Below are 13,687 nucleotides of genomic sequence, written 5' to 3' on the forward strand. Positions count from 1 at the left end.
ATATATATATATATATATATATATATATATATATATACATATATATATATATATAATATATATATATAAAATTTTATACACATATAATTATGTACATATACATAATTATATATGTACAATTATAATTAACGTCTATTATTTTTCCTATTTTCTTTTATGTAAACTTAGCTATATAATCTGATAAATTTCTTATTCACCTCTCTGCTATTGCGCCAGAAGTACTTTATCAACTCGCGTAACAGTATCTACTTCGATCGCCATTACAAATCTCTCGTCCGATTAATCGTTATTATATAGGACGAGAGATTATTTTCGATATAATAGCGACGTTGTATATAAAAATAAAGAGGATAAATAAAAATATCTTTCCTTGCTCTCTGGATAAAAAATCTAAGTTACATAAAATATATTCATTGACATTTTAATTCTCACTCTCTATCCTACTCCTGTCAAGACCCTCATTTTCATCACTACTTTCTTTGTCATTTCCACAGTTTCGTTTAAACTTCAAGGATATAAATATAATATGTTGTATAAACTATGTTACATCAAGCTTTTTTTCATACATATATAAAACTCTGTGTAAACAATCGTTAGGTACACGTGGGGGGTACCTAGGTACGTATTATTTAACTGTAGTTGGCAAATTTAAATCTCGCTCACATCTTAGGAATCTGCGCCTTCAAGCTACTATTTTATTTTTTAAACATCATCGATTGAAGTCTAGGAAAAACTCGGGATACGAACCGTTTGCAACGATAATAGCTATGGAGAGCCCGACGAAGAGTAGGCAATATATACATGTACAAAATATTTCATTTCGGATCTATATTTCGGAGTGTATATTCGAAAATCTTAAAAAATTAGAGAAACAAATTATTAATATATAAAGTAGTATCAATATATAAAAAATTTCTATTATGTTTTTGAAATTAAACTCCTCTTCTTATGATTTATGGTCGGGAGGTATCCTTTAAATATGAAATGAAATATCCTGTATAACACATATATAGCTCGTGAAATAGACATACCGAGCCTCACTCCTGATTCTAGTATGAAGAAAACAAGGATGATGAAAATGAAGAAAGAAAACATAAATTTCTGACTTCACAAAGTATCGTATATTGACAAAAAGGAATTTTTCGAAAGTTTATGTGGCAAGGAGAGAGGCTCGTGTGCCAAGTTTATCGTTTTTAATATTAATACGTGCCCCCTTGTTTTGTAATTATAAGTTAAAGCTAGACCGACACAAGTCGATTACAAAAAACTATTCTTTAGAGTTTTATTGTAACTATTATTATTATTAAATTTCTATAGTGTAACTAGCAGGTACGTGTGTACTCGTTAGGATGGATACGAGATATAGGTTTCAAAAAATCTGACTGCGAGCAATTTGTACGATTATGAATTTATAAAGTAGCAGAAACAATGCTGTTTTTAATAACTTCTTATTCATGTACCAAAAAAAAATGTGTGTAGTAACAAAACTTAGCTAGATGAAGATATAAATTCGAGATTTTGCAAAAGAAAAAGATATTACTGTAATCTATTTTGTTGGTGAAAGTTACGATATTTCTTCCTTTCGCCCATTTTTTAATGGCCAATATAAAATTAATTAATTTGCAAAGCGTGCCGACAGCTTACATTTTCTGCTACATCATTTGCTACGTCATTTATGACATTAACGAAACATAATTTGCTCGAAATTTATAAACATGCCATATATTTATGTGAAAAAGAATCGTGAGTTCGAGACGACAATTAAAAGAGATCTTCCATTTATTTTATAGCATGTTTATACAAACCTAATTATTTATCTAATCTAAACACATCTACTTTAGTTAATTTGAATTAACTATTTCTATTTCTAAAAAATTACTTCATAATTCCTATATACACTTTAATCACTTCACTTTACGTAAAAATGAAAAAAGAATATGATCTCTTCACTTTTTGCGAAATTTCTATAGTTAGATTTAATTTTTGAATTGTCGTCTCGAACACATCAAAGAGAATGACAAATGATTCGAGAAAAATTTTCTGAGACAAGAGAAAGATAAAAAGATCACAGAAAAGAGAAAAAACACGATTTATTAATTGCGCGACTTTTTCTCAATCTGCTTTTCCTTTCTCTTTAAGCAATTTTCAATAGAGATCTTTGCCGAGAGAAGACCTAGAAAGCTAGTTAATTAAAAAAAAAAACAATATAAGGAAAATTTGAAGTTATTCTTTTAATTTAAGGTCATCGACTTCCGATGTAATGTCAACCCAATTAATTATTTGCACTAAATATAACTATGGCTGAACAGCCGACTTCAGTCTATTATAAACACTAAATTGATATTATTTGGCACGTTTCAGAGAACTCACAGGTCGGATACACGTGCAAGCAAAAAATACGACAAAGCAAGGATTCACGCGAGAGAAGGCTTCCGTCTCCGTCGAGAACGGAATTTGCTGCGAGGTACATCATCGAGTTTCCTTTCGTTAATCTTATAATCTATAGTGCTGTCAGCGAAGAATCGTTCTTGAATCGCGAGAAGTCGGGTTGAAAAAAAATATTCGCGCCTGGAGTCATTCATTAAAAAGAGAACTTTCAAAGAGACTTTAAAGAATTCATTTTCCATTTATAGTTCGTCATATTAACGACACAAGGAAATTGTCTTTGCACAATTTTTCTTTGCAGGAAAGTCTCATCATTAATCTCATTTATTCTTCGAGTTTTTCGCGAGATAAGCGACATGAAGCGACGTTCGAAATATAAAAAGTAGAGAAATGTATATATTTTAAATCAGAATTCAGTGTAGACAGATGCATTTTTATATTTTGATTGAAAAAAATATATATGTACATACATGTATGCAGTGTTTCGGAAATCGTATAACCGGAAAGAAAATAATTTCTTATATATAAATAGTCGAAACTATAAAATAAAATTTTTTCGTACAAAGTTCTGTTTCTGAAAAAATCGAATTTGAATATTTAAACATGCGTGCACTTGATTAGCCACAATCTGATTTATTCACCTCTTCTTTTATATAAGGAATTTTTCTTTCCGGTTGTACCCTGATTTCCGAAATAATTTGTATGTGTATATACAGTATAAATATATTTTACTTTTTTTTAAGAATCTCTCTCGCGGTCTTTAATAATAATGTATTCTATTTTCTTCCGCCCGCGCCGTCGGGAAACTATTATGATCGCCCGTGTTCCGAACTGCATTACTACGTTGCAAACTGTATTACTATGTTTCATGTGTACTTATAAATATATATATTAAACGTGCAATTAAAAATATTCCGTGTCGTCAAATAATAGTTCCTATTTAACTGTATCCGTTTGCGTGTCGTGTGTATGTCTGTTGTGTACAATAACTATTGTACAATGTGTTAAGTGTGTAAAGAGTTTGGTGTGTGTGTGTGTGTGTGTGTTTGTGTATTTTTCTCGAAAGGCTCTCACTTTCGCGTTCATCTTCCGTTTTTCTATCGTAAAAAATATCCATACAAACGAATACTGTTACCTATAAATGTAATGAACACATTATGTTTCTTTTTGTTGCTTCGTGTTTCTTTTTCTTGCTTTCTTATATCTGTATAGCAATATAAAAAATCTTTATTCGAAAACACTACGATCGCATCTTCGATTAATCAATCCGTCGTTTATGTAACATACATAATTATGCATATTGTATTTGCATGTTATTATTTATTATTTATTATTTATTATTTATATGAAATTATATTAAAAAAAATTTAAGTATAACTTTATATACATATACATACATATAATACACATATATATATACATATATATATATATGTATATATATATGTGTATATATACATATACATACATATGTATATATATATATATATATATACATATATATGTTATATTTTTGTATTTCATGTGCATAACTATGTATGATATACGACGTTGTGTGTATATGTATGTGTTTATGTGTAATATGTGCATTGTAATCGTTGCTCTATATCGCATATCATCTCTTTTATATAAATCGTGCAAAGGCTAACCATCGTACGATCGCGTAATATAACCATTTTGATGTAAAAAGTGCCGGCGACGCGCGATGCTATAGTGAAAGCCGACAACAATAATATTACAATATTACTGTAATATTTACAATATGATTAATAATTGATATTATTTGCTGTTAAAGCATTCAATATTTTTGTTGTGAATAGATTTGCAATATGCATATGTATATAAATATATTCAATTAGTGATGCCTAAATCTATTTATTATGTTGGTATATAGAAACTTATGTGTTAAAAACGTATTCATTATGCGAGATACGGAAAATAGCTAATGAAAATGTTCTACTTAAATCTACAAGAACAAAATGATTAACTAATTAAAAATATAAAAAATGTAACTGTAATATTACTAAAGGCGTCACTAAAATGAAATTTCTGTGCGGGATCGAACCGTGTTATAAAAAAAATCGATCGATCCTACGATTACGCCTGTTTCCTACTTCGCCAATCGAAAAAAAATGGATAATCCGTGGGATTTAGTTCATTTTATTATACCCAATAAAAAAACGCGACGTGAATCCTAAGTCATAGTCGGTCTCGAGATACGGAAAAAGAGAAAAAAAACTAAATTTCGAGTGCAAAAGTAAAAAATAGGTACGAGGCAGTCTAATCATATGAACGAGGAGTTTAATCAAGATGATACGATTAATTGAAATTTGAGAAATAAAAAAGATATATAGAAAGTATAACTAATATTTAATAATCTAACTACAATAAAAATGAGAGCCGCCGAAAAATATAATTCTACGCGTGGCTTATATCTTGTTGCAGAATTTGTACACCAAAACTGGATATACATCTAACGAACACCGAACGAACAGCGATTATTCAGATATTCGCGTTCGTGTTAGCAAATGATTCATTTTTTCCCCGGTAACATCAAACAAACATCGAACCTCAGCATTCAATAAGAATTGATGCAAGTGTTCGCACGTAATAATTTGAGATTGTGTATTTATGTGTTTGTAAATTATACGTAAAAAAAAGTCATTAACTAGATAGAGAATGATTTTTCTCTCTTAATATTTTATATTAAAAAAAAAGCTAGCTAATGACTTTTTTTATGTACAAATATACAAACGCATAAATATACAACCTCAAATTATTATGTGCTAATATATATATTCTCCTAATAGGTGTTCTCACATCCTTCAACACAAAATTCGATTAAGGACAAGTTAAATGCTCTGGAAAGAATTATCAGTTTAAGAAGCGACTAGCAAACCACGTCACTTACTTCCTTTGCATTTCACATCGCGCATAAATCGCGCACGAATTATCTTTGCTGTTGACCGCCTCATAAGGGAATCGAGCTCGATTCGCATTTGCTTTTATACATTTGCAGAATAACAACAAATGTCCGCATTTACTGTTCAATCAATTGGTGTTCATAGATATATACCCGTATTAAGCGACCTTTATTGTTATCTTATTATTGTTCGATATTTATCTATGTATACAGTGTTTTAATTATATCATAGAATAACAGCAAAGTGTGCCACGCGTAGATGCCTAATGCGCATACGAGCTATTTCTATCTACGTAGCTTGGCTGACTCATCATCTCGCTCTCCTACTTATTACAACCAATCTTGAACATAAGAAGAGCGGTAACCAGAAGCCGCCATGTTGCTGCGGTTATTTGAAGTTGGCGCTATGTCATTATGTTATTATATTATGACATTATATTGCGTTCTTTTCTTCGGAAATAAAAAAAAATATAAATTTCTATATCCTTTTTTTCGGAAACTATTTATACAAGTTTTTACTTGACACATATTCGCTATTTGAAAATGGCTTTACCCGTACCTTAATTTCGAATTGAATTTCAGCAAATTGAGCGAATGTTAACTCATGAATTGTATAATAATTAACGAGAATAATTAGACAATTGTAATGTCCCGCGAATGAAATATGCCCGAGCTCTCGCATGTCGATATCAACTGATTCATAAGAGCGTGAAGAACGACTCTCTTTCTGACAACGCGAGAACTCGCATGACTCTTTTTTTATTCAATTTTAAGATAAGAACTAGTAATTGTTGACAATCTTAATACGCGTGTTGTTCTCTCTTTTTTCTATTCCCGTATTTATAAAATATGTGCAAAGACCAGTTAAAATCGAGACAATCCGAATCCAAAGCGCCTTAAGATAAACCGATTGAAAACTGGTAGTCAGGTTGTTGGACAATAACATGATAAAGTTTGCTCCGACTGCAAGAACGATTCGCTTTATCCACGCGATGGAAATTAAAATGCATTCCTCGATGACCCGTCGGCATCAACGAGTCGTGCGAAAGTGCGACAGCAAGAGGCGGAAAGCGAATCGTTGGAAAGACGCGATGTTACGAACGAGATACCGAAAAAGGTATCTTCGATCGAGCTAGTCGCAGAGAATTTAAATACCAATCATGTTACACTCTTTTCATTGGACACAACCATAAAAAATTCTCTATTAATTCTCTAAAAATAAATATTAGAATAACAAGCTTAGAATAATAAAACAGAATATGCTAATTATTATTCCAATAGCCAATCGTTATTCTAATAATTATAATTCTAATATTTAACTAACTAATCAATTTTTTATCAATTTTGTGATCAAATTTTCATCAATTTTTAAAATAGTTTAGCAAAATGTGATGGAATTAATTCCAAACAGATAAAACAAAAAATTCATTAATGCAAAAATTATATAACTATAAAAATTGATAAAAATTTGACAAAAAAATCGATTAAAATTATAACTTGATAATATTAACAAGTCGCACGAAAGTGTCGACAAAGAACAGAAAGCAAATCGTTGAATAGTAATTCCAACCATGGTGGAAGTACATTAAGTGTGCTCGTTTTCGAGAATTTCGTACCATTTTGCGCACAACCAGATGCCGGCCGTTTTAAATATTTCGCGGTTTTAAACATGTCGTGGTAACTTTGAAGTGACACATTGCGGAAATGAATATTGATATCGACACGTGATATGATTATGTCAACAATTATTTTAATCATTATTTTTATGAATTAATAGAGAATTTTTCGTGATTGTGATCAATGAAAAGAATGTAACATGATCGGTGATGATCAGATTCTCTCCGACTAGCTCAATCGAAGATACCTTTTTTGGTCTCTTCAACGATTCCGCCTCTTGCTGTCGCACTTTCGTACGAGTCATTGACGCCGACAAGTCATCGGGGAATGCATTTTAATTTCCATCGCGCAGATAAAGCGAATCGTTCATGCAAGAAGGAAACCTTATCACTTTATTGTCCAACAACCTGATTACCGGTTCTCAACTCGTCTCGGTTTTAACTGATCTTTGTACTTTGTATTTTATAAATAGGAGAGTAGAAAAAAGAGAAAACACGCGTGCTACGATTGTCAACAATTACCAGTTCTTATCCTAAACTTGAATTAAAAAAAGTCATGCGATTTCTCGCGTTGTCAGAAAGAGAGAGTCATCCTTTATGCTCTCATCGGTTGATATCGACACGCGAGAGCTCGGGAATTTTATTCGCGGGACATTACAATTATCTAATTATCCCCGTTAATTATTATACAACTTATGAGTTAACATTTGCTCAATTTGCTGAAATTCAATTCGAAATTAATGTGCAGGTAAAATCATTCAAATAGGGGATATACATCGAGTGAAAACTTGTACAAATAGTTTCCGAAAAAAAAAGGATGCAGGAATTTACATTTTTTTCGATTTCCGAAGAAAAAAATATATAATATCATAATGTCATAATGATATAGCGTCAACTTCAAATAACCTCAGCGACATGGCGATTTCTGGGTACCATCTTATGTTTTAGATGCGCAAAAGCACACCTAATATATTTCCACCATGATTGCAATGTTAGACTAAAAATTTGTTTAGTCATATCATATTGTAATCAATCTATACAAATCGGAAAGAATTTCAATTTTTGTATGAATTATGTTCAGCAAATTCAAATAACTAAGCTAATCTATTCAAATAACTTATAACTGTTGTAAATCTCTTAAAATCATAAAATCGCGGGATGTAAGGCAAATTCTCTTTGATAAGTATCTGTTTTGTTATAATGATAAAATTGTCTTGTGACCAATCAATCTTAAATTTAAAAAATTAATATAAAGTCGCCATTATTCGTGTATTGATTAACTTTTTTATATCTTGAAAAAGTCTAGACAGTCCAGAAGTTTAGAGAAAAGACAGCTTTATATTGATTTTTAAATTTTAAGATCAGATAATTTTCTTAAAATGGAAAAAAATTGATTAGTATTGATATTAGGTCTAGCAAATTGATATCAGTGTTTTTTTTCATGAAGAAGATCGGATTATGTTGTTATTCATCAATGTTCTTCATTTTATTATATCAAAAATGAAGTCGTATAGTCGAGTCTCATTGTAAGATATGGTGGAACAGGCGAAAACCTTTAGGTTACATAAGTAAAAAATATGAGAACTGAAAAAAATAGTAGAAAATATGATGAATACTTAGTTCTAACTACATCTTTTTAATTGGTTACGCCCAACAGAAAAAGCTTTCCAATTGTTATAAAATTCTTTAATATGACTAGTTTTGTTCTTATTGGATCTAAATGAACCGATCATATTAAAAAAATTTTTACAATAATTGTTTTTTCTACTGAATACAATCATTATATCGACAGAATGAAGCAAAATGCCGCGCGTAGATGCCACGAGTTATTTCTATCTACGTTACTTGGCTGACTCATTCATCTTACTTTCTTACCACAACTAACTAAGCTGTGTCCGAAAGCAATTACTTAACCTTTAGCATAAATCGCTAAAAGAAACCTGAGCGGGGCATTCAAGATCGAAGAAACTTTACGCTCAGAAGACTTCTCATAAAAATTAAAAACAAAAAAGAATGAAAAAAGAAAAACATCATTAATGATGTTCAAATCAGACATTACGCGTAAAATGGACTCAAATAGAGAATACTATTTTGAGCGATAAGAATCTAATTATAAGATCCATTGGTAGAGAAGTATCTCTTGTTTCCCACTTTTCTCCCTTTTTTGTACTCTTCTATTTTACAAAATGTATAAAAAGAGTAGTTAGAACCAAGTCAATCCGAGTCCAAAATGCATTCTAAGATAAATTCTAAGGTTTGTATTAATACGTTATTACGTATTAATGTAAAAATTGCTATGATTACTTTGAAAAGAATAATAAAAATTGTTTGAAAAAACAAAAAAAATTGAAGCGAATTAATTAACTTAGTTATTTGAATAGATTAGATTAGTTATTTGAATGATTGAATTTGCTAAATAGATTTTGGATCTCGCGCATTTAAACCTGGAATGCTACTCATATTTTTCTTACATTAACACTACTCTAGGTGAAAGTTCACCCATATAAATCAAAATTTTTTTTATATTTTTTATGTTTTTACAAATTACAAAATATAAAATAACTGAACTATCACTATATTTTTATGTACAAAAAATAAATAAATTTTAATGTTAAACGATCTTATAGAATTGTTTTATGCCACTAAAATTTTAGTAGCAAAAACTATATTAAGCTTGAATTAACACTTGAGTGAAATTTCACCCACAATAGTATTCCAGGGTTAATTTACGCGTTGTTGTCATGTACGCGTTGCAAAGAATCGGATAGATGCGCAGTGTCGGTTTAATTTTAATTTTCTCTAAGAAAAAGATGAAAATTTGCCTACAGTGTTGTTGAAAATTTGTTTGTGTTGTTGTAGTTTTCTTTTGAGCATCTCATTCTGCTGCCTTAAGTTTGTGATATTAATTTTCAAACTGTTACCAATTTCGGTTAATGACTTAATAAATGTTGCCCCCTGCTTCAGGATGGACACCTTCGACGCTCTATCATTGCCCGCAACCGCTGGCACCTGCATTCTTAACTGTTCGTAGGATTCTTTCATGTTTATTCGACGTTGTCGCTCCATATTATTATGTAACCGCCTTCTCTCTGTATCCTCAAATGAATCTCGCTGTAACGCGCACTGTCGCATCGAATTTTGATACTGAAATGATGTACTGAATGACTGTTCAGGCTGTTGATGAGCTGAATGTACGTTGTTCTGAATGCGAGCACGTTTCGGAGCGGGACCAGATCGATTGGCTCTTCGTTTTGAGGAACCCGGTGGTCTACCACGAGGCCGGCGAGAGACAGGAGGCTCGTCTTCATCCGAGTCTTCGTATTTTTCTTTGCGTTGGGACTCCAGATCAAAGTGTGCCACCTGCTTTGCGAACGATAATTGCTTTTTGCCAGTTTTGACTGACACGACATCAATGATTGCCTCTTCATCTTCTGCAACAAAATTGACGGATTCGTTTGTTAAATCACTGATATGAGTGCAAAGATATTATGTTACATGTTAAAAAATATCATGTAAATAGCTTAAACATATAATTGTCACGCTGCCGTGGTGCAATAAATAATTTAATTATGCATAAGGTTAATAACGTAATTCGTATAACGAAGTGAATATATTCCTCCATTATAAATATATAATTTTTTAAATTAGCTTAAAACTTATAATTCGTAGAATGTTCATGAATATAAAAATGAAAAATGTCTACAAAAAATATTTAGCAATTGGCATTAGGATTTTCATAAACTGTATCACGCGTTATAAAAATGGTTTTGGCAATCGAACCATTCTTCAAGGTTAAATAGAAATTCATATAATTGATCAAATTATCAATTGTTATATATGATAAAAAGTAAATAGATATAAAGTAAATAGAAAATTGTATAATCGATATATGATGTAATCGAGTCTTCCTCCCGAAATCGCACGGATATATGCAATAATATTTATAAATTCCCGCGGTCGGATAAGTGCTATAAATCGTGAAATTATGGAATAAATATCTCAGCTCGAAATGTACATACAAAAATTATAACAATTATATAAATAATGAATTAATAATTGGTAAATATAAATAAAAGTAATCCAATAAAATATAAATAAAAGTAATCAAATAATAATTAGAAATAAATATACATCTTGTATTTCAAATTTTATTTGCAATATAATTGTAATATATGTGTCTCAGTTTTATAAATTATATTCTAGAAAAAAAATTATATAAAATTAATCGAGAATTTAACTACAGGCATTATAATACATACAAATTTAAAAAATATTCAGACAAACTCTTAATTATTGTTAACTTTCTGTTACGTAAATAATTTCAAATTACCATAATAAGGCATAATATCTTTCTAAGAAAAAAAAATTATAAGGCGTTGGAAAAAATCCCTTTGAGGAAGAAATCAGAATTATTAACACTGCAATAATTCAGGTTTTAAAAGCGAAGGATAATCGACAACCTTTGACAGCGAGTTTTTTTGAGACCATGTGGCCAAGGAGGCGTTCTGAATGACATACGAAACCGTGGGCGTTTCTGCAAACTATGCCATTCTTGGCGCCTGGCACAATTGATGGAAATCCGGTTGGTCCGGATTCCTCATATGGATGCAACCACGAATTCTCGACAAGGGCACTTCCGCAATATGGTTCGATGTCGTATTCACGAGCATGTAAGAGAGAGATTAACTTCACCTCTCTATTTCTCCTAGCCGTCTCTAACCCATTCGCGTCTCTGAATTGTAGTATAATTCCATCGCAACGATCACTTCGCATCCACCAAGCGGTTTATCTTATCTTTATTAAGTCAATTCTCTCGTTTGGTCCTCGAGATGATTCACATGTAATAAAGCGCAATAAATCATTATTAACTTATTATGTACAGTGTTTCTGTGTGCTTCCCGAGTTGCGATTACCACACGTAATTCGAAATGTTTTTCAATCCGTTTCATTGGTTATACAATCCGCGAGATCGGATAATCTCACGGACACATCGTAATGCTTTTGCAATCAAAGAGTTTACGAGGAAAAAATCTCGCCAACACGTATTTCGTATTATAATTTTCGTCGGCTAATGAACTTATTGAGAAGTTCCTCTTTCCATGCCAAGTTTTATCGGTAATTTTATACTACAATTTTGCGTCCTTCGTTAGCCGCAAGACTGCAGTATGCACGCAAGAACGTCACGCAGCTTCGTGCACCTCTCCCATTTATGGAGTAATAATGAGAGTTTGACAAATAATAATGTTTACACCGGTTTTCAGAGAAAATACATTAATAATAAGTATTATACTGAAATATACGTTTAATAAAAATATACATATTAAGTTTCATTTTCTCTAACTTAATAAATTCAATCACTCGCATTACATTGAAGCATTAAACATACTGTTAAATTACATGACAACATTATTATTGCACTGAGAAAAAAAATGCTGTTGATTCAATTAAGGTCTACATTACGAGCTGTTTATTACTAACATAAATGATTAATTCATGTGTGTATTTTTATTGACGTAAAGGCATAAATTATTATTTCAATAATCAAGGCTTTTATGTCAATAAAAAACATACATGAATTAATTACTTATGTTAGTGACAGCCCGTAATATAGATTTTAATTGAATCAATATCATTTGTTTCTCAGTGTGGGTATTTAATTGTATAAAAATATTTATATGTGCTTACACATTTTATATGCTTATATTTTAACTTTGCTAATTCCATGTACAGCAACTTCTAGTACGCACTAATCTCACGTAGTTACAGAGTTCGTTATTAAGAATCAATTTTTCGTTGTTATATCGGAGCTGAGCCACGAGAGATCACATTCGCGTGGCTATGCCTCGCTAGAGGGAAATGCACGTTAAACTGTGCCATTTAAAGACGAATTCAGCGCTATTCATTTAGAGCTCCCAACTTCCAGCGTGCATACCCTTTTTGGCACCGCTCCATAGGTGCCGTAACATTTCAGCCCGGGCTCATAAACGAGGACAAGCGGAAGGAGACACTCGTCGAGGCACGAGGAAGAAAAGCGAGACGTCGGTCTCGCACGCGCGCGCCTATGCACGTGCACGAAAGCGGCCTCGCGTCAAGGCGCTTCCACGTGCTTGATGCATTCGAACGTATGAATCCCAGCCGAATCTGGCCCGGGGCCAGCACGTCTCGTCTCCCGCGAAAAGGCGCGAAACGTCTAAAAATAACGATGCAACTGTCCAAGTAGGCGAGGCTCTGATTTACTTTCACGCTCCTATCACCGGCGTTATTCGCGCGATCCGTAATGAGACATCGAATAATAAACACTTGGTAATCACTCGATGTATAGCCACTTAATGGGAATTACTTAAAAGATAAATGCTTGATAAGCTAAAGTCGATAGTTGAAGGAAAGGAATCATTAACGTATCGTCATTTTTTTAAGTATTATTTAATTACGTAGTATTATTTAATTAAATTTACTAAGTGCTTCTTTTCGCATACCATAATGTCTATTACCTATTTAGAATTTCTACAAAAACTAAGTAAATTAAAAAGCTCTTTTTCCCTTTCTCTTTCCTTTTTTACTGTCACTGACATCATGATGCGAATATCTCGGTCGAGGGAGTGCCTCAATTTTTCGTGACGTTCCACAATGTTCGCGATATTTAATTAGCACAGTCACGTGTGTCAAGTGTGTGTGTGTGTGTGTGTGTGTGTGTGTGTGTGTGTGTGTGTGTGTGTGTGTGTGTGTGTGTGTGTGTGTGTGTGTGTGTGTGTGTGTGTGTGTG

At 31.9% G+C, this 13,687-nt stretch overlaps 1 protein-coding gene across 1 annotated transcript in view; it reads right to left on the minus strand.

Annotated features, from left to right (window-relative positions):
- Positions 1 to 9,723: 9,723 nt before the first annotated feature.
- The window catches only part of LOC105627619 (putative mediator of RNA polymerase II transcription subunit 26), a 36,079-nt gene continuing 32,115 nt past the window's right edge, over positions 9,724 to 13,687 (minus strand). Inside the window, exon 3 of the mRNA XM_012208896.1 lies at positions 9,724 to 10,355. Coding sequence (XP_012064286.1) covers positions 9,724 to 10,355 — 632 coding nt within the window. The remainder of the gene's footprint in view (positions 10,356 to 13,687) is intronic.

The sequence above is a fragment of the Atta cephalotes genome (assembly GCF_000143395.1).
Source record: "Atta cephalotes unplaced genomic scaffold scaffold00009, whole genome shotgun sequence".
NCBI lineage: Eukaryota > Metazoa > Arthropoda > Insecta > Hymenoptera > Formicidae > Atta > Atta cephalotes.